This window comes from Thamnophis elegans, chromosome 4, assembly GCF_009769535.1.
Source record: "Thamnophis elegans isolate rThaEle1 chromosome 4, rThaEle1.pri, whole genome shotgun sequence".
Taxonomy (NCBI): domain Eukaryota; kingdom Metazoa; phylum Chordata; class Lepidosauria; order Squamata; family Colubridae; genus Thamnophis; species Thamnophis elegans.
The window spans coordinates 5509731-5531245 of NC_045544.1; the positions used below are offsets into that span (position 1 = coordinate 5509731).

At 41.5% G+C, this 21515-nt stretch overlaps 1 protein-coding gene across 1 annotated transcript in view; it reads right to left on the reverse strand.

Annotated features, from left to right (window-relative positions):
• The window catches only part of BMP5 (bone morphogenetic protein 5), a 58713-nt gene that overhangs the window by 11886 nt on the left and 25312 nt on the right, over positions 1–21515 (reverse strand). The window contains exon 3 of the mRNA XM_032217119.1: positions 11576–11724. Coding sequence (XP_032073010.1) covers positions 11576–11724 — 149 coding nt within the window. The remainder of the gene's footprint in view (positions 1–11575; positions 11725–21515) is intronic.

Sequence of the window (21515 nt, forward strand, 5' to 3'; positions counted from 1 at the left end):
GCATTTAAAAATTAAAGTTAAAAATACAGTTGTTAAAAATTGCACACCATCCATTCTGTCTAAGTGGGGCTGGACATTGATCAACAGCCCCAGGCCTGCAGGAACAGCCAGGTCTTGGTGGCTTTTCGGAAGGCCAGGAGAGTGGTAAGGGTCCGGATCTCTATGGGTAGATCATTCCACAGGGGCGGCGCAGCTACAGAGAAGGCCCCTGACATTGTCCGGCCGACGGCACCCGGAGGAGGCCCAACCTGTGAGATCTTGTTGGTCGTTGGGAGGTATGTGGCAGGAGGTGGTCTCTCAGGTAGCCAGGTCCTAAACCATGTAGGGCTTTAAAAGTAACAACTAGCACCTTGAAGCGCATTCAGAGACTAATAGGGAGCCAGTGCAGCTCGTGGAGGATGGGTGTAACATGGGTGTATCTAGGTACACCCACTATCGCTCGCGTGGCTGCATTCTGGACCAACTGTAGTCTTCGAACACTCTTCCGGGGCAGCCCCATGTAGAGCGCGTTACAGTAATAGTAGTGTGTTAGTGAAGAAATGCTGAACTGAGTTCTTCCAGGAGTAGCAACTCTCAGTAGAATTCTTCTGAACTATTGTTGGATCAACAAAAGGACAACTTTGGATGAAAAAGCCTATATCTTTTCAACTATGTCATCTTTTTCTTAATTGGGTGCATCTAGTTTACTGAAAAGAATAACTAGGAGTGACATGATAGCAGTGTTCCAATATCTAAGGAACTGCCCCAAATAACAGACGCAACCTATTCTCGAAAACACCTAAAAGGCAGGAAAGAAGCAATGGATGGAACATAATCATGGGAGAGACCCAACCTAGAACGAAGGAAAAATTTCCTGAAAGTGGGGAACTAATAATCAGTGGAACGAAGTGCCTCCAGAAATTGTGAGTGTTCTGACACTGGAGGTTTTTAAGAAGAGATCAGACAACCATTTGTCTGGAATGGTATAGGGTTTCCTGCTTGAGCAAGAGGTTGGACTAGAAGATCTCCAAGGTCCCTTCCAACTCTATTATTCTGTTATTTTGTTCAGTTATTCTGTTGTTTTGTTATTATGTTCTCACTACAGAAAGAACTTACTAATAGTCCTAATACAAGACCAATAAACTGAGCTAGGAGCAAGCCTCACTCAACTCAGCCCTATAGTTTCCTTTTTAAAGGCAGACTTACGGTGGCTCTATGCCAGGGCTTGTATGTTTCAGAGAAACATCTATCATGGGCATCAATGAAAGAGCCAGTTTGGTTTGCGGTTAAAGCAGTTTCCATTCTCCTTCCACTGTAACAAATGCATTAATTCAGCTCTTTCCTGGCAGTCCTTTCGCAGGGAGACAGGGAGAGATTAGAAGTCACCGCCAAATACCATACCTTGAATTGACCCACTTCAGTATATAAACACTTTTACAGTGTGTTTATTCAGATGTATCACTTTAAATTGGGTGAAGATGTACCTAATGACAGATAACTGGAAAAGGATTTTTTAAAAATGAAAATTAAACTTAGGAGCAGAATAATCGAGCACATATTCAGACAATTGTTAATTTGAAGGAACAAGGGAAATTCTGCAAAGGATGGAAGATAAAGCTTGGTGTGCGGGACTGTGCGCTGGATCTTTAGACACTGAATAATTGCGTTCATTTTTGGCTACTTCCCTCCATTTTTGTTTTCTTTTGGTGCAGGTTCAGTTTTTAAAAAGTCCCAATTGGTACTCTGATCAACACACTTTTCCATACAGAAAACCAGTAGAAAACTACACTGTGATTACTCAGTAGCATTCTTATTAGTAAAACAATTTTGAGTTCTAGGAATCCACAGATGAGGGATTGCCTAAATGCCAAGGTGGCGCAGTGGTTAGAGTGCTGTACTGCAGCCATTTCAGCTGACTGTTATCTGCAGTTCGGCGGTTCAAATCTCACCGGCTCAGGGTTGACTCAGCCTTCCATCCTTCCGAGGTGGGTAAAATGAGGACCCAGACTGTGGGGGCAATATGCTGACTCTGTAAAACCGCTTAGAGAGGGCTGAAAGCCCTATGAAGCGGTATATAAGTCTAACTGCTATTGCTATTGCTAAATCTGCTATTTAAAAAAAAATCAACATTTTCCCGGAAGAGTTCTTAGAAAATAGAATAAATGTATGAGCAATGTTAAGTACTCTAAATTTATTAAAGTATTGTGTGATAAGCAAAAGCAAGGAATGAATAGCCTTTCATGTAATGTAAACTTCCTTTAAAATAATTCTGTGTTAGCAATAAGATAACAACGAAGATCCTACAAGTAATCGTTTATATAAATCCTTGAGATACGTAGAGGTACTCTTAAACAGCCATTAAACAATAAAGCAATTTATGTGGCTCTCTATCTCGTGTTTACTTGATCTTTTGAAATGCCAAGGTAGACAGAGATTTTTTTTTAATTCCTTGCTTTACAATTATTTCCAAGGCTGCTATTTTAATTTTGAGTATGCATTTCTATGAATGTGGGAAGAAATCCCAACAACTGTAGATACAATCTAAAGGTGAAAGATTTATACGATCTGAAGAGAAACCAGAATATAACTACAGATTGGGAGTGAGGGGAGGAGCAACTATGACCCCTTTACAACCTGTGGACTTCAACTAAGCATGGCTGGCTCAGGAATTCTAGAAGCTGAAGTCCATATCAGGGGCGGGCTCTAGCAGTGACTGCTGCACGTGCATGCGCAGTACAACTAAAATTGCTCTGCGCATGCGCAGAAGCAAAAAACAAGATGGTGCTACCTATGACGCCCCCAGGAGAACAAGTTTGGAGGCATGGCAGGCCTGGGTCGCTTCCTCTTCCAGTGACCCAGGCCGCCAAGCCAAGCTACTACTGGTTTGGCCGAACCAGTCCAAACCAATACAAACCCACCACTGGTCCACAGGTCAAAAAAGGCCCCACCCCTGCTGTAGTTGAGAGTAAATTCAGAATCACACAACTTAGAATTATAAACCTTACAGCGAAACTACTGAAGAATTTAATTCAGAATTATTCCAAAGATCTCGAAACTCCTCCAAAGTTAGATGTTTCATAATTGAAGCCCTTACTTATTGATTAAGGGCAGTTCCCAAAGAGCTGGGCAACCAGTACCATGTGCCCAAGAGAGAGTTCTTCTTGGATTCCAAAGGATAGACTCTTGCACAGCAAATATCTTTGAACCCAAGGTTTCTTTCAGAAGCATTTGTGATTAGGAGACTGCTATTCGGAAAGTTCAATTTCCTTCTAACCAAGAGCAAGTCCTTGGGCAACCTCACTTTGTATAGTCTGGTCAATAGGGACGGTATTGTGATTTATTAGTCCACTTTTTAAAATGTACTCCTCAGTTGGAAGAGATTACTTATGGCTGAGAATTCAAGCTCCTGTTTAGTACAAGAACCCACATTAAAGCACTCTTCACTGATAGGTCCCTGATTTAGGACAGGAACACTGCAACCACCTGTATATAGGGTTGGGATTCTCCGTGACAAAGAATTAGCACAACAAAAATGGTTACATCATGGACATTTGAGATGGAGTCTGTTCTGACCGAGGCTTCCCAAGAGCATGAAGTAAACTCCTTGTTCTGACAAAAAAAAACCTTTTATTAATTTACTGTGAATTCTGCTCATTCACATCCAGCAAAGCCTTTCAAGCGAGGATTTACAGTCACAGACCTTATCTGGCTTGGAGAGCTGCCAGGCCGATATCTGTAAAACTTAGCAAGGAGTTTCAGAGAGTCACGAACCAATTAAGCAAACTAATTGTCTCCTGAAAACTCTACTCCCCTTTTGCTCCTCTTTTATTCCCTATGGGAGGGGCCATTCATCGTCCACCTGTGGACTTACTCTCAAGTCGACCCCTGTTCTTTAGCTGTTCCCTTCGTCTAGCAACTCTGCCAATGCGCACATTGGGAATAGGCTCCAGCTGTTTGTCTGCCTCACTGATGTCTGACTCTGAAGGCAGCTAATAACTGGCATACAGCTCTGGCCCCCTCTCTGCCTCTAACAGAGCCCTCATTAGGGCCTTCCATGTTTCTCAACCTCTTCACTGTCCGAATCTGCTGCCAGCTCTGCTGGCTGCTGGAAGGCCACAACAGAGTCCAGAAGAATAGCAATAGCAATAGCAGTAGACTTATATACCGCTTCATAGGGCTTTCAGCCATCTCTAAGCGGTTTACAGAAAGTCAGCATATTGCCCCCAACAATCTGGGTCCTCATTTTACCCACCTCGGAAGGATGGAAGGCTGAGTCAACCCTGAGCCGGTGAGATTTGAACCGCTGAACTGCTGATCTAGCAGTAGCCTGCAGTGCTGCATTTAACCACTGCGCCACCTCAGCTCTTGAAGAACAGGAGCTACAGATATAATCTATGGTTTCCCATGATTGAAAAGCTCTCCAGATAGTAAAAGCCAGAAATGTGTAGATGAGTGGGAAGGAGGAGTTGGAAGATTTTGGAGGACTTTGAGATCATCAGAATAATTCTGGTTTAAATACTGTAGTAGTTTTGCTGTAAAAGGTTTATCACTCCAAGTTATATAATTCTGGATTTACTTTCATCTACAGTAGTTGGGATTTATTTCTACATATACATTCACATGCCTAAGTGAATAGAGTAAAATATAAAGGGCAACTTGTCCATCTAAAGTAGGTGGAGGAACAGAGTGTATGGGATTGGACATTATAACTTTGTATATCCCAAATTTCCATATGAAATGAGGACTGTGTGAAACCATACCTCGTTTCTATGTCTGCCTCAAAGCCTCACACATGAACCCATACTGAGAATTAATTCACTTTGGATTAAAAAGAAAGAAAGAAAGGCTAATCATAACTATTGCCAAAACTGATTTAAAAAAAAAAAGAGGTATTTTTTTTCTCTGAAGCCAGAATTACATTACATTAATTTGACAGAGTTGTTTTGTGGACAATGATATTTCAAAAGCTATGTAATGTAATCCTTCTGAAAGATTTATGAACATTTCAGAATGTTTTACTGTACACATTCCTTCAGTACAGCAAGATATATTGTTCAAAACGTTAAAAAAATGGCAATCGTATCACAAAATGTATTCTTGAAATACTAGAACCAACTTTTCAATATAATATACTTCCACTGTGAATGAAGTGTCATAAGGTTTCTTTTGATTCCAATTGGACTTCATTGTAATAATTATGAAGATATGACGGTGTAGGGAGTAAATATGATCCCTTCACAATTATTTTATTACAGAAACAAAAAGAGATACAACTCTTTGAAACAGATATACTTCTTTTCAAAGTTGAAATGTTGCTGCCTTCTGTATTAGAAGTGTTCTATCTCAGTGTGGTCTTTTACCAAACATACTAAACTTCCTGGTGTATGATATCAAGTTAGGTCTCATATCCCCATGCTTATTTCTTATATGGACTACAGCAATTGCATTCTGTCCTCTAGATTAAGAAAATCAGAATGTCTTGGGCTATGTCTTTGAATATTGAGCTTGTTGATCAGAAAGGTTGGCAGTTCAGTGGTACGAATCCCTAGCGCTGCATAATGGAGTGAGCTCCCATTACTTGTCCCAGCTTCTGCCAAACTAGCAGTTCAAAAGCATGTAAAAATGCAAGCAGAAAAATAGGGACCACCTTTGGTGGGAAGGCAACAGCGTTCCATGCACCTTTGGCGTTTAGTCATGCCGACCACATGACCAGGGAGACGTCTTCGAATAGCACTGGCTCCTCGGCTTAGAAACGGATATGAGCATCGCCCCCTAGAGTTGGAAACAACTAGCACATACAGTATGTGGTAGGGGAACCTTTACCTTTATCTTAACCTTTACCTATGTCTTTGAATGTTTAAACGTGATTTCATATATAGGTTGCGGGGATGCTGCAATGGTCAGAATTTTGAAGATTGTTCGTAAGTACCACTTGTTCAGCGTGGTTGCAAGTTCAAACTGAATGAGCTGTTGCTAAATGAAGACTACCTATAGAGAGTCAGAAATATATTTAACAGGGCTGGAAAGTAATTTGCTATCTATAATAAAATGAGAAAAATAGAATGCTAACTTGGTCGGATATGGTGAATAGACTCAAAATGGAAGCATATACCCACTCTCATGGCCTTCCGAAAGGCCAGTGGTGGGTTTCAAAAATTGTTTGAACCTACTCTGTGGATGTGGCATCCTTTGTGGGAGTGGCTTGCTGCCCATGTGACCGGATATGAAGATGCCGACAACACTTGTCAGAACCACCTTAAATTACCTCACACACAGCACTGGCATGCATAAGAATATGATGTAAACTTGCTTTTCAAAAGGCATCTTTGGTTTGCGTTAAAACAACTTCAACACACACAATGTTCTGATTGCGCCACAAACGCAGTAGTCATCCTTACCTTTCACAGAGGCACTGAGTTTTATAAATAGGAGCATGATAGTGTAGAATAATCATACCCAAGGACCAGTGGTGGGTTTCAAAAATTTTTGGAACCTCTTCTGTAGGTGTGTCCTGCTTTCCGGGTCCACTGGTGGAACCTCTTCTAACCGGTTCGGTAGAGTTGACGAACCGGTTCTACCGAATAGGTGCGAACTGGTAGGAACCCACCTCTGCAAAGGCTATCAAAATCTGGCTATTCCGGCAGGTCTGGGGCTATTGACCTCATGACTGAGGTCAAGCCCCGACCAGATTGAGTGCATGATGTGGTTTTTAATCTGTTTTTCTCTGTTTTTTAATTCTTTATTTTTAAAAAAATGTATTTTCTGTAAGCCGCCCGGAGTCCTTCGGGATTGGGCGGCCTATAAGTTTATTAAATACTATTTAAAAAATACTATTAAAATACTATAAATAATATTAATATGCACATTGGTAGTTTTTAAAATATAGATTAATTATTAGTAGGGACAATAGAGAATGCAGAAATAGAAAGATATAAGCCAAATAAAACAAACAACAAGACACAACTGTAAGACTTAACAACCCACAAATGTCTAAAGGTTCAAGGTTCAAGGTTCAAAGTTCATTTTATTTATATGCCGCCCTATTCCCGGCAGGACTCAGGGCGGCGCACAAAACCAAGGGAGGGGAAGGGAAACACAAAGAACTACAACAAAAAAGTACAAGGGAATTTAAAACAACCAACAGCCACACGATTCGAGAGGGGAAGGGAACTCATCGACCCCAGGCCTGCCGACACAGCCAGGTTTTAACGGCTTTTCGGAAGGCCTGGAGAGAGGTGAGGGTCCGAATCTCTGTGGGGAGCTCGTTCCAAAGGGCCGGAGCTGCTACAGAGAAGGCCCTCCCCCAGGTAGTAGCCAGATGACATTGGCCAGTAGACGGAACCCGGAGGAGGCCTAATCTGTGGGATCTGATGGGTCTGTGGGAGGCAATTGGCAGGAGGCGGTCTCTCAAGTACCCAGGTCCAATACCATGAAGGGCTTTATAAGTGATGACTAGCACCTTGAAGTGTATCTGGAGACCAATCGGTAACCAGTGCAGCTCGTGGAGGATAGGTGTAATGTGGGTGTACCGAGGTACACCCCCAATCACTCGCGCGGCTGCATTCTGGACGAGCTGAAGTCTCCGAATGCTCTTCAAGGGCTGCCCCATGTAGAGTGCATTGCAGTGCTTTGCACTTAAATCACTACTGGATGAGAGGCCAGAAGGAAAACTAAAATCTCATAGTAAGAATATTCCCCAGGGAAACTGATACAATTTTAGCTATTTCCCCCCCTAGTGACTTATACTATTTTCATCACTTAGCCATCACTGAAGTGATATAAAGCCTGTCCTCATGCATGTTACTTTGACAGATAGAAATTGGAAGAATGTAGATGATACCATAAGTCACTGGTGAGAAATGATCATCCAAGAATCTCAAATACTCATGCCATACATATAGTTTGCCTACTTGGAAACTCAGAGCCAAATCTGATTCGCTAAATATCTATAATTAGCTGTAGTTTTTCTTTTATTGTTTATTTTACGGTGAAGGATTAGTTGGAGGGGGATGGACCAAGAGAAGGAGAACTCAGACTGGATCTCTGGGAAGAATTACTTCTTCTTCCAAATCCCATTTTCCCAATGAATGCCCTGCCTTTCCTATCTACCCAGAGCATCTTTGTGGTGAGATGGGCGATAGAGAGATGATAGATCGATCGATAGGCAGACAGGCAGATAGATATGCTTTTACACCAAGGAAAATCATAGCAATGCACATGAGATTCTCATTATAAAAACCAGACAGTAGTGATTTTATAAGAAAATAATAGAGACACCCCAGCTCCTCAACCACCATCAAGCTCATAATCAGATTTCAGTCTATCGTTGGCATCCTTTTATAAAAATGTGTACATTTCTCACTGTCTAATTTCCTTTGGGCCCTGGCTATACAAACTAAATCTGGTGCCTAAAGCAATTAGAAGAAATACGTCCATTATTAACTATTAGAAATTAATCTAACATTTGAATGTGTTTAACCTACAATATAGAAGGAAATGGAAGCATTAAAAATGTAGCATAAGATTTTAATGTAATATGACTGCACATGTATACTGTCTTCTCTTATTTTTTCTTTAAAACTAAGATATGTTAAGTATATTGATATGGAAGCATAAATACCATCAACATAGAATGGAGTTTGCTCAGAAGCTGAAATACACCAATGAGAGGAAGAGTGGGAAACAGAGGAGAGAAGAAAGATAGGAAGAGAGGGATAGGAGAGAGGGTAAGGGGGGAAGATGAGGAGGATAAGGAGGAGTGGAATGAAGAGAGAGGAGAAGGAGAAAGGAAGGGGAAGTAGAGTAGAAAAGGATGATGGAGGGAAGAAAGGAGGTAGGAGAGAGGTAGAAGAAAGAGGTGTATGGAGAGCAGAAGAGCTAATAATGGGTTTTTATCTTTCTGGGCGTTGATGACAAGAGGAACTGATGTAATTACCACTTAATACAATAGGATATTGGCTATGTAATAGTATACATGTGATTATATGTTATGAAAATGGAAAATAAAAAAGTATATTTTTTAAAAAATGTAGCATAAAAAGATTTTCCTCTTTTTCTTTTTAAATCATACCTTACAGCATGGGTGCTAAAACAATGGGATTATACCAAAAGCTGCACATGGAAAAAATAATACAAGAGGCTTTTTCAGATGGTTTCTACATATATTTTGGCACTCATCAGCTTCCCACCTTCTGTATCAGTTGGAAGTGATGGTTTCTCCTGCAAAATCACAACTGACTTCAGCCTAAAATATACACTGTAATAGAACCCAGTGGACCACTACGCAGATATATGCAGACATGTAGAAAAGAGAATTAGAAAAAGCATGATCCTTTCTTAACTTAGCCCAGCCCCAGGGAAACAATAAGTTATATGTTGACAGACTCCCTATGTGTTATGTTGCTCTTTAGACCTACAATTCAATATAAAATGTGTTTTTAGCAGAAAATCAGCCATATTTCATGCAGAAATGGTGCCTGTGAAACCAAATTCCATTTTCAAAGAAAAAAAATAATGGATTGCTTTTTTCTTTTCATCAAGAAGGAAATGCGGAACTATTATGATGAGCAGGTGTGTTTTTCATACTCTAGTTTTGTTTTCTACATCTTTTCCAACGTAACTGCAATTTCAAACAATCTTCTTATCCCTTTGATCTCTTTTTAAAATTAAAAATCGCAGACCCAATTAAAATCCAAAAGGAAGATAAAATATCTTCAGTAAGGGGATTCAATCCAGCCTCATAATCAACTAAGTAAAACAAGGGTGTTGGAAGCTCTAAAGCTAGCTAAGTTAATCAGAATTATACTAGTATGACAAAGGCACAGATTACATTGTATGGAGCCTGAGCATATGCTTGTGAAAATCAGCACTATTTAATTCTGCATATATTAGATATATCTCAGTAGAATCTGGCTCTGCATTTTTTTATGCTAATTTAATCAATAATAGAAAATTTGTTCAAAGATTATCTATTCATTTTTCTTAAAACATTTACACCTACTTATCCTACAGGTCTCAGGATCTGCTTTAATCCATAAATCACAGAGGATAAAACACTCACATCAAATAAAAATAAATGATTGCTTAAAAGATTAAAGAGCAACAGCCGTAATACAATACTAGACAATTTTGGGAGGACCAAAAGCAAGACTATGCTGAATGCTTGAGTAAAATGAAGTATTTCCCTGGTGCTAAAAACCAGGGGAATTTAACACCTTCCTTCCACCACCAACACAACACAAGTGGTCTGCCCATGATAATGAAATAAATGACTCTCCCCATTAAATCTGGATTCTCTTCCTTCTGCCCATAGCACTATCTAAGCCAGGGGTGTCCATCTTTGGCAACTTTAAAACTTGTAGACTTCAACTCCCAGAATTCCTCAGAATGGTTGGCTGGGGAATTCTGGGAGTTGAAGTCCACTGTCCTAAGTTGGACTTCTCGAATCTAAGCCAGAAATGGATTCCTCCAGTTTGGGCAAACCAGTAGTGGCAATTGCAACTGGGTAGCCGAAACCGCTAGGGACAACAGGCTTGCCATGCCCCCAAATTAGTTCCCCGGTCACTGTGGCATGGGGGGTTTTTGGTCATTTTTTGACTATTTACAGGCAACTGCGCACACGTGCAATGAACCAGCACTAATGCTAGCAGAAACTTACCCTGATCTAAGCCTACATGTGTCAAGCCAATGATAAAATGAGGCAGCATCTTGGCAATCATGGAGGCTGAGAACGCCTAAATCTAGCATGGGAAAAGGTCCCATATGCATGTTAAATTCTCTAAAAGGACCATTCTGGAATTTTCTACATCTGAGACCACTTCAGCTAACCTGTCTACAGAGACCAGCAGTAAATATGATGGTTACCATCAACCTCTTTTTCCTATGTCTTAGTATATCAGGTATGTACCTACATGTAAAAGTATTTTCATAGCAGCCACAGATTTTATGTAGGCCACTGATTAAAATGTTCCCATCCAACCAGTGGTGGGTTTCAAAAATTGTTCAAACCTACTCTGTGGGTGTGGCCTCCTTTGTGGGAGTGGCTTGCCGCCCATGTGACCGGATGGGAGTGGCTTGCCGCCCATGTGACCGGATATGAAGATGCCGACGACACTTGTCAGAACCACTTTAAATTACCTCGCACACAGCACTGGCATGCATAAGAATATGATGTAAACTTGTTTTTTAAAAGGCATCTTTGGTTTGCGTTAAAACAACTTCAACACACGCAATGTTCTGATTGCACCACAAACGCAGTAGTCATCCTTACCTTTCACAGAGGCACTGAGTTTTATAAATATGAGCATGATAGTGTAGAATAATCATATCCAAGGACCAGTAGTGGGTTTCAAAAAATTTTGGAACCTCTTCTGTAGGTGTGGCCTGCTTTCCGGGTCCACTGGTGGAACCTCTTCTAACCGGTTCGGTAGATTTGATGAACCGGTTCTACTGAATAGGTGCGAACTGGTAGGAACCCACCTCTGCATCCAACCCAGAGGATCCAAAATGTTTATGAGTTCTGTGCAGTTTGTGTGCATGTAAATTACAATAATTTCAAACAGATTCTTGTGAAACGTGACACATACATACAACTTACCGTCTGCCGTCTCTGCACAGAGCTGCAACCCTAAATTATTCTGTGGGTCAATCACCCAATGGTTGCTGGTCACAGTGATATCAAACACAAGCCAGCCAATATGAGGAGCTTGAGCTCGTTTTGAATCTAACAGGAACAGGTCCGCATCCCTAGTATAGAAAGAAAGAGTAAATAAAAATGCATAATGATTATGTCATTGGAATTAAGGGTTAACCGGAGAGGCAGTTTCTGTAAGCAGGGCAACAAAGATGAGGCTAGAAACAACACCAGAATGTTTCCTTCCTGCCTTCCTTACAGGATTAGCCTTGTAAAGTGGGAAAAAAACAAAAGATTTCTTCCAACAACCGGTTCTCTGAACTGCTTAGAAAGTTACCAACCGGTTCTCCCGAATAGGTGCGAACTGGCTGAATCCCACCACTGATGGGGAAGCTGCAATGGCCATCAGTGTGAAAAATGATCATAAATCACTTTTTTCAGCGCCGTTGTAACTTTGAACAGTCACTAAGAAAACTGTTGTAGATGTGTTAAATGTTTTGTCTATGTAATTCATAGTGCTTTCTGAAAACCAAGTTTAAGATTATGATTTTATCCATTTTTACCTAATGGAATTTTTGCATTAAAATTTACTCATGGCGAGGAGCATGGATGTAGCAAATCTCATCTTAAAGTTCATTCATGGCTTTATAATCCCAACTCAAACACAGGAGGTCCTATATACTGCATATAGATTAAGAAAGTAAACGTAGCTCTTGGTTCTCTAAAAATAAATACAGCCGAGCTGTATAGTATCCCCCTTGTTGCAGCTAAATTAAACTTGGCTTGCTTTACTCATGGTTCAGGGCAGCAAGTATCTTTTCAAAAACTAGTCCTGTAAATTGTGCATGTAATTCTTGCATTTGCTCATCTATAATGATTAACTGAACTAATCATTTACATGATGAAATTGGAAAATTGGGATACCTGTGAATTTTCCTTCTGGCAATCTCACTGGACAGCTCGAGTACAAGAGATGAGTTGTTCAACCTTCCAACCACTAGGAGAAAAAGACTCCAGGTACAGGCTGAAAACAGACATGCCGGTAGTAGGAACCACCACTCTGTTCTCAGTCCAAACCAATATCCTATTTTCCTTTTCCATACTTGTGGGGTTGGGTGGATAGAGTGGCCAAGATAGGTGCAGAGGTGATAGAGGCTTTGATCATGGCTGACCTGAATTTACACACTGTGTAGATGTTTAGAAGAATCAATGTTCCATGACAGCTGGATCATTCCCCTATGGAGGAGGTAAGCTAAGCCACTTTTACAATACTGTCTTTAATGGCACCTCCTGTTTGAACAGCTGTCCAGACTAAACTTTGTAAAGATAAAGAGCTACGCTAAGGAAGAACGGAGCTGGGGCTGAAGTTATTCATCAACCATCAAGAAAGAATAGGCACACGAAAAGGACTCTCAGCACAATCTCCTTCACTCTGATAACACATATTTTGTGTTCAAACTAAATAGAATCTTTCTAAATTTGCATCTCTGCACATGAATGGTTTTTTGCTAATCCATCTCTCTTTTGTACTTTTATGAATGATGTGTTATTTTTTTCAGACAATGATACAGCATCACCAGAGTCCTATCTCATCAGCAAAACATTGCCATAAGGTAAAGGCTCCCCTCGCATATATGTGCTAGTCATTCCCGACTCTAGGGGGCAGTGCTCATCTCCGTTTCAAAGCCGAAGAGCCAGTGCTGTCCAAAGACGTCTCCATGGTCATGTGGCCAGCATGACTAAATGCCAAAGGCACACGGAACGCTGATATCTTCCCACCAAAGGTGGTTCCTATTTTTCTACTTGCATTTTTACGTTCTTTCGAACAGCTAGGTTGGCAGAAGCTAGAACAAGTGATGGGAGCTCACTCCATTACGCAGCACTAGGGACTAAGAGCCGAGGTGGCGCAGTGGTTAGGGTGCAGTATTGCAGGCCACTTCAGCTGACTGTTATCTGCAGTTCAGCGGTTCTAATCTCACTGGCTCAAGGTTGACTCAGCCTTCCATCCTTCTGAGGTGGGTGAAATGAGGACCCAGACTGTGGGGGCAATATGCTGACTCTGTAAACCGCTTAGAGAGGGCTGAAAGCCCTATGAAGCGGTATATAAGTCTAACTGCTATTGCTATTGCTATTGCTATTCAAACCACTGAACTGACAGTGATCTGATCGACAAGCTCAGCGTCTTAGCCACTGAGCCACCTCATCCCTCAACAATGCCATAGCACTGGCTTTTTAACCTGTCTTTTTAACCAGAATGAGCAGGATCAGGAGCTAGCTCTACTGTTGAGCATGCCCCTTTAAGCCCTGGGTTCCCATCATGGTACCCACAAGTATTGCCCTTGCGCTATCTGCTTTATGTCCCACTTGATTATCTACTGTAAAGAAAATTATATAAAAGGAATGTATTGCATGTATCATCAGGTAGTTGGGCTGTTGTAATATGTTCTATGTGGGATAGCCTATGGAAATGACTCAAAAACTGCAACTGAACCAGAATGTAATACCTAGTCTGTTGGAAAACAATCATCATTTTGAAATTAATGCATTTTTAACAACAAGGTTCTGGGTCCATTTCAAAGAGATTATCACCTGCAGAGCCCTATATAGCATTGTTCTTCTTTATATCAATAGCAATAGCAATAGCAGTAGACTTATATACCGCTTCATAGGCCTTTCAGGCCTCTCTAAGCGGTTTACAGAGAGTCAGCATATTGCCCCCAACAATCTGGGTCCTCATTTTACCCACCTCGGAAGGATGGAAGGCTGAGTCAACCCTGAGCCGGTGAGATTTGAACCGCTGACCTGCTGATCTAGCAGTAGCCTGCAGTGCTGCTTTTAACCACTGCGCCACCTTGGCTCTTCTTCCAACAACTGGTTCTCCCAACTGCTTAGAAAGTTAAGAACCGGTTCTCCCAAATAGGTGCGAACTGGCTGAATCCCACCACTGATCCGTTTATTATTTTTTTGAGCAATTTTATCCTACAGATTTAGATCAGTGTTTCTCAACCTTGGCAACTTGAAGATGTCCGGACTTCAACTCCTAGAATATCAGATAGATAGATGCCGGTGAGGGTCTTGCTAAGGGTCTCCCCTCCACAAGATGTGAGTTTTTCTATGATAGTCCTTAAGATTCACCACATTCTCCTTGGCATTCTGCAAAGTAGTTCAAACTTTATTCCATCAATGCTTTGATTCTAATTAATTATGAGAGAACATATAGCAATAGCAATAGCAGTAGACTTATATACCGCTTCATAGGGCTTTCAGCTCTCTCTAAGCGGTTTACAGAGAGTCAGCATATTGCCCCCCACAATCTGGGTCCTCATTTCACCCACCTCGGAAGGATGGAAGGCTGAGTCAACCCTGAGCCGGTGAGATTTGAACAGCTGAACTGCTGAACTGCAGTCAGCTGAAGTAGCCTGCAGTGCTGCATTTAACCACTGTGCCACCTCGGCTCCTCAAAGGGGGGGAGAGTAATTATATTGTTTGTATATCATGCTTTGTCATAGGCCACCCAGATCTCTAGGTTGGAGTGGATTAAAAAAAGAGTCAGATTGACAAACTAATACATCCCAAAGCCATTTTCAGAAAATGAAATGATTACGGAGGGTGCTTGGTTTGGAAATATTGATTTATAAAATTTATTGGCTGCCCATCTCACCACAAGGTCACTAAGTATGTCTACCTGCCCAGAAAAATGACACAGGTAGGCTGGGTAGGTGGATATTACGTCCACTTAAGGCATCCTGCAGATTTAGAGAAAATAAGAACCTCACATATTTACCTATGGTAACTGGGTGTTGTGATTTGTTATGTCCCTCAAAGTAAACATTGTGTGAGTGTTTTCTCTTAGAATTTTAAATGGTCTCAAAACATGAAAAGCTTCAGGAACTGTGATTTAAGGACAAATGCAGTGAATTATGCTACCTGAGACCTGGCTGTGTGTCTGGACTACACTGTTACAGATGGTTGAGCCTGAGAACTATATTTTCTTCCTATGGAGATTTTCAGTCATCCAGGTAATGGTTGTCCCAAAGGTGTTTTTTCAAGAGGCAAGAAGCTTCTTCAGCTCTGATGGAGGGTCACCATTCCCCACCATCCAGTCAGAGCTGTAGGAGCTTCTGGGATGAGAAGCGAAACAGCTTCAAAGAAAAACAAGGAAGTCCAGCTGCCTATATGTTCTTCCATTTAAAGGAGCTTCTAATATGAACCCAATTCAATCAATTCTATTTTCTAGACATGTCGCCAATTAGTTATACAGCCTTGTTTTCTGAGGACAAGTAAACTGGGCTGTTTAAAAAAAATATAGCAGCTGCTTTTAATGTTATTAATTTTGGCTAGTTTTTACAGCTGGTTGGATGGCAAAGATGTGTAAAGCAAAATAGGGCATGGCTCACTTAACGACTGTCTTGCTTAGGAATGGAAATGTTCTGCTCAGTTGTGGTTGTTAAGTTGAGGACTCCCTGTGATGCTCGTAAGGGGAACTTTAACAGCTTTCCTGTGGGTGATGTTTACTATCCGTTTCAGTGGTGGGATTCAAATAATTTAACAACCGGTTCTCTGCCCCAATGACCATCTGGGTAGGTGGGGCTCGGTAGTCATGTGACTGGGTGGGCATGGCCAACTCAACGTCACTCACGTTGATGGACACTTCATCTTAGCTGTTACAATGTAATAAGGGTTAACCGGAGAGGCAGTTTCTGTAAGCAGGGCAATAAAGATGAGGCTAGAAACAACACTAGAATGTTTCCTTCCTGCCTTCCTTACAGGATTAGCCCTGTAAAGTGGGGAAAACAAAATAAGATTTCTTCCAACAACTGGTTCTCCCAACTGCTTAGAAAGTTAAGAACCGGTTCTCCCAAATAGGTGCGAACTGGCTGAATCCCACCACTGATCCGTTTATTATTTTTTTGAGCAATTTTATCCTACAGATTTAGATCAGTGTTTCTCAACCTTGGCAACTTGAAGATGTCCGGACTTCAACTCCTAGAATTCCCCAGCCAGCATTCGCTGGCTGGGGAATTCTAGGAGTTGAAGTCCAGACATCTTCAAGTTGCCAAGGTTGAGAAACACTGATTTAGATGGTTCTATGAGAGAAAGGGAGTGAGGGAGAAGCAAGTTTCTAGCACCATCTGCACCCAGAGCACAAGCCTCTTAATGAAAGAAAACATGCAGACACTCTTTGAAGTGGAGAAAATGCAGCGAAGCACCTGAGGTGAGGAAAGGGAACATCTAATCAGCAGCTACCCAGTTCTACATCACAAACACCTGGAACAAGCAAAAAACAAAGGATACCAACATGATTGAGAGGGGGGGGGAATAATTAAAGGTGAGTAACAGCTGGGAGCCAGATGCATGAGGTGATGTAGCAACCCACAAACCACACTGAAAACTTTAAAAGGCCCTTCAAATTCTAAGTAAAGCATCTATAGTAAATCTTCCCTGGTAATCAAAAAAAGTGTTTTTGTGTTTTGTTGATAGGAAGTGCTTAGCCAGGATAAGCTCTTTAAATAGCTACTACGCTTTTCACTGTATCTACTCTAGCTGTAAGTAAATAAAATGCCCACGAGTTGCTGCACTAAATTCTACCCCATTCAGAAGCTATTTTTTCCCTTGAAAAATGAGCATCTTTATGACCTGATACTCTCAGCCACTAATCTAAAAACTGCCATTTGATTACATACTGGGGTTTTTTTTCTTGCTCTTCCCTATGAAGTAAGGGAAAAACCTCTCATCCAACAAGGATTAGCTATTGCCAAAAGGCAAATGAAAGTATGTGCATATATAAAGGGGGGATTCCTAACACACAAATAAGCAATTATTATATGCAATTCACAGGAAAACATCACCAATGGCAAAATGAATAGGATGGACTCCTTTCCACTTCAGAGAGCCTAAAGGAAAATTCACAGGTAAGACCATTTTTTCCTTCATCTTAAAGCGTCTTGGATATACAAGGTAAACATTTTTACGACATGGACTCTTGGTAGAGAATCAGAGCTGTGAGTTTCAGAGTGAAACAATGTTCATATTGAAAATGGTTCACATTCATTAGAGACAGTATGGCCATTCTTATCTATATGAGACTGAGGACTGAATTAGTGTTCTCTTTCTATATTTCATTTTGTTTCTTCTCTTAACTGTTTTTTTTTATAACCTAGATGGTTATAGGATCAACATCATCAGGTGTTTGAAAATCCGCATATACCCTTGTTTCCGTGCACCTACATAATAATCTTCTCCAAAAAAAATTTCATTTGTTGCCTCCCAGACATTACATTCCGCAATGTAAAACTCTTTCTTTTTTCCTAATAGAAATATGTCAAGAGGAGCATGCCCAAAATCCAACATACTACATTAAAAAAATGAAGGATGGAAGAATGGAAGACACAGCACAGTTTCCAGGCAAAGGAACACCACAGAAAAAAAAAATCACCCAAGGAATATAGTGGCATGTGTTTTATCTCTTTAATTATTCTTCTAGACAGAGTTCATAGGGGATGGGGAGTGGGGAATCTGTAGCCTTTTAAATTATAATACAAATATTTTGTGGTTTCAGAATTTCAAAAACGTGCTTCTCTCCTTGACAGTTTTGAGTTTGAGTTTGAGTTTGAGTTTGAGTTTGAGTTTGAGTTTGAGTTTGAGTTTGAGTTTAATTTTGTTTATAGGCCGCCCAATCCCGGACGACTCCGGGCGGCTTACAGCAAGGGGGAAAAAAAACAATAAAAGAAAATAAGAATAAAAATAGGTGAAAAACAACACAGATACATTCTTTTCGGTTGGGGCTGGACCTCAACAATGAGGTCAACAGCCCCAGGCCTGCCGGAATAGCCAGGTCTTGACAGCTTTTCCTAAGGCCATGAGAGTGGGTGAGGTCTGGATTTCTGGCGGTAGCTGATTCCACAGGGTCGGAGCAGCCACAGAGAAGGCTCTCCTTCGGGGAGCCGCCAGCCGACATTGTCTGGCTGACGGCATCTGAAGAAGGCCCACCCTGTGGGAGCTTACCGGCCGTTGGGAGGAGTGTGGCAGTAGGCGGTCTCGCAGTTTGGTTGATATGATAAGTAAATGCTGAGTATCTTTTGGTCAGAGTGCATAGTTTTGGGCTGACATCAATGCTTGACATCCTTAGTCAAAGACCAGAATCTGAGAGCCTGAGAAATACCTATAGCACTTAGACTTATATACTGCTTCACAGTGCTTTACAGCGTGGCACGACAAAACCGCGCTCGACTAAAGCGCGCCCAATTAAACCGCGTCGCTGACATCATCAACAGGGCGACAACAGCGAGCGCGGAGAAAGAAGGGCGCTTTAAATAGCGCTTTGAAAGCAAGCCGATTCAAGTTAAGGTAAGGGTTAGGTTTAGGGTTAGGTTAAGGGTTAGGATTAGGTTTAGCGTTAGGTTAAGGGTTAGGTTTAGGGTTAGGTTTAGGGTTAGGTTAAGGGTTAGGGTTAGGGTTAGGTTTAGGATTAGGTTTAGGGGGGTTAGGTTTAGGTTTAGGGGTTAATTTTAGGTTTAGCGTTTACAGCATGCTTTTTTCTCCACGCTGTTGTCGCGCTGTGATGACGTCAGCTACACGGTTTCGTCGAGCGCCCTTTAGTCGAACGCGGTTTTGTGGTGGAACCGCTTTACAGCACTCTCTAAGCAGTTTACAGAGTCAGCATATTGCCCCCAACAATTTTAGCTCCTCATTTACCAACCCTGGAAGGATGGAAGGCTGAGTAAACCTCGAGCTGGTGAGAATAAAACTGCCAAACTGCTGGCAGTCAGCAAAAGTAGTCAGCAATACTGCATTCTAACCACAGTGCCATCACGGGTCTTGTTGACTGATTGAAATACTTTCAATCAAGATCCAACTTGGACTTTTTCCTGCTTCTTTCCTTCTTTGTCAGGACTAGTTGTCCTTCAAGGGTTACAAAGAGCATAGCAGTAACATGGCAATATTTGATTTTGATTTTGATTTTATTGACATTTCTAGGCCGCCCTTTTCCCTGAGGGGACTCAGGGCGGCTCACATAAAATCAGGGAAGGGGAAATGCAGACAATAACAAAGACACATATAATAAAAACAGTAACCAACATGCATTCATCATTCGGGAGGGGCAACTATCTTCATCCCCAGGCCTGACGGGCTAGCCAGTTCTTCAAGGCTATGCGGAAGGCCTGGACGGTGGTGAGGGTACGAATCTCCACGGGGAGTTCGTTCCAAAGGGTCGGGGCGACTACTGAGAATACCCAAGTCAATGCAACAACAACAGGTGGCACATTCCAATTGGTCTTGCCAATCGTGACCCGTCAAAACCGCGCTCGACTAAACTGCGTCGCTGACGTCATCAACAGGGCGACAACAGCCAGCGCGGAGAAAGAAGGGCGCTTTAAATAGCGCTTTGAAAGCAAGCCGATTCAACTTAAGGTAAGGGTTAGGTTTAGGGTTAGGTTTAGGGTTAGGTTTAGGGTTAGGTTTAGGGTTAGGATTAGGTTTAGGGTTACGTTAAGGGTTAGGATTAGGTTTAGGGTTAAGTTAAGGGTTAGGTTTAGGGTTAGGATTAGGATTAGGATTAGGATTAGGGTTAGGTTAAGGATTAGGTTTAGGTTTAGGGTTAGGTTTAGGATTAGGTTTAGGGTTAGGGTTAGGGTTAGGTTAAGGATTAGGTTTAGGGTTAGGATTAGGATTAGGATTAGGATTAGGGTTAGGTTAAGGATTAGGTTTAGGTTTAGGGTTGGGTTTAGGTTTAGGGTTAGGTTTAGGGTTAGGGTTAGGTTTAGGTTTAGGGTTAGGGTTAGGTTTAGGGTTAGGTTTAGGGTTAGGTTAAGGATTAGGTTTAGGTTTAGGTTAGGATTAGGTTTAGGTTTAGGGTTAGGTTAAGGATTAGGTTTAGGTTTAGGTTTAGGTTTAGGTTTAGGTTTAGGATTAGGATTAGGATTAGGGTTAGGTTAAGGATTAGGTTTAGGTTTAGGGTTAGGTTTAGGTTTAGGTTTAGGTTTAGGGTTAGGGTTAGGTTTAGGTTTAGGGTTAGGGTTAGGGTTAGGGTTAGGGTTAGGGTTAGGTTAAGGGTTAGGGTTAGGTTTAGGGTTAGGTTAAGGGTTAGGGTTAGGTTTAGGGTTAGGTTAAGGGTTAGGGTTAGGGTTAGGGTTAGGATTAGGTTTAGGGAGGTTAGGTTTAGGTTTAGGGGTTAATTTTAGGTTTAGGGTTTACAGTGTGCTTCTGTCTCCGCGCTGTTGTCGCCCTTTTGATGATGTCAGCGACGCGGTTTAGTCGGGCGCGGTTCAGTCAAGCGCAGTTTTGTCAGTGAACCCTTGCCAATGAAATACTCTTGCCAATGAAATACAATGAAATACTCTACAGCAACTATGGTAAACCTTGCAGAGACTTAAAGCATGTATGTTCCTTTACCTAAAAACACAATGCCACAAAATCACAGCAATGAAAATCCAAACAAAATCCAAAATTTACATTTGGTAGTATAATCTGCAAGAGTACTGACAACACCGCAGCTAGCTACCAAGTTATTACTTGATCAGTCAGCTCAAGCAAAACTTTTCAAACCACCTTCAACTGTTGTTTTTTAAAACTTCCAAGCCACTTTTGTTGGATTTTCACTGATGTTTAATTCCTTAACAAAAAGAAAAGAATCCCTTGTCCCTAAATCTGAAGAATTGAAGTTTGAAGTTTTGTTTTATTTATATGCCGCCCTATTCCCTGCAGGGACTCAGGGTGGCGAACAACTCAAACAGGGAAGGGAACATACAAATACAAGACAGATATTTAAAAAATAACCAACAACCATGCCTGTCGAGAGGGGAAGGGAGCTCATCAACCCCAGGCCTGCTGACACAGCCAGGTTTTAATGGCTTTTCGGAAAGCAGGGAGAGAGGTGAGAGTCCAAATCTCCGCGGGGAGTTCG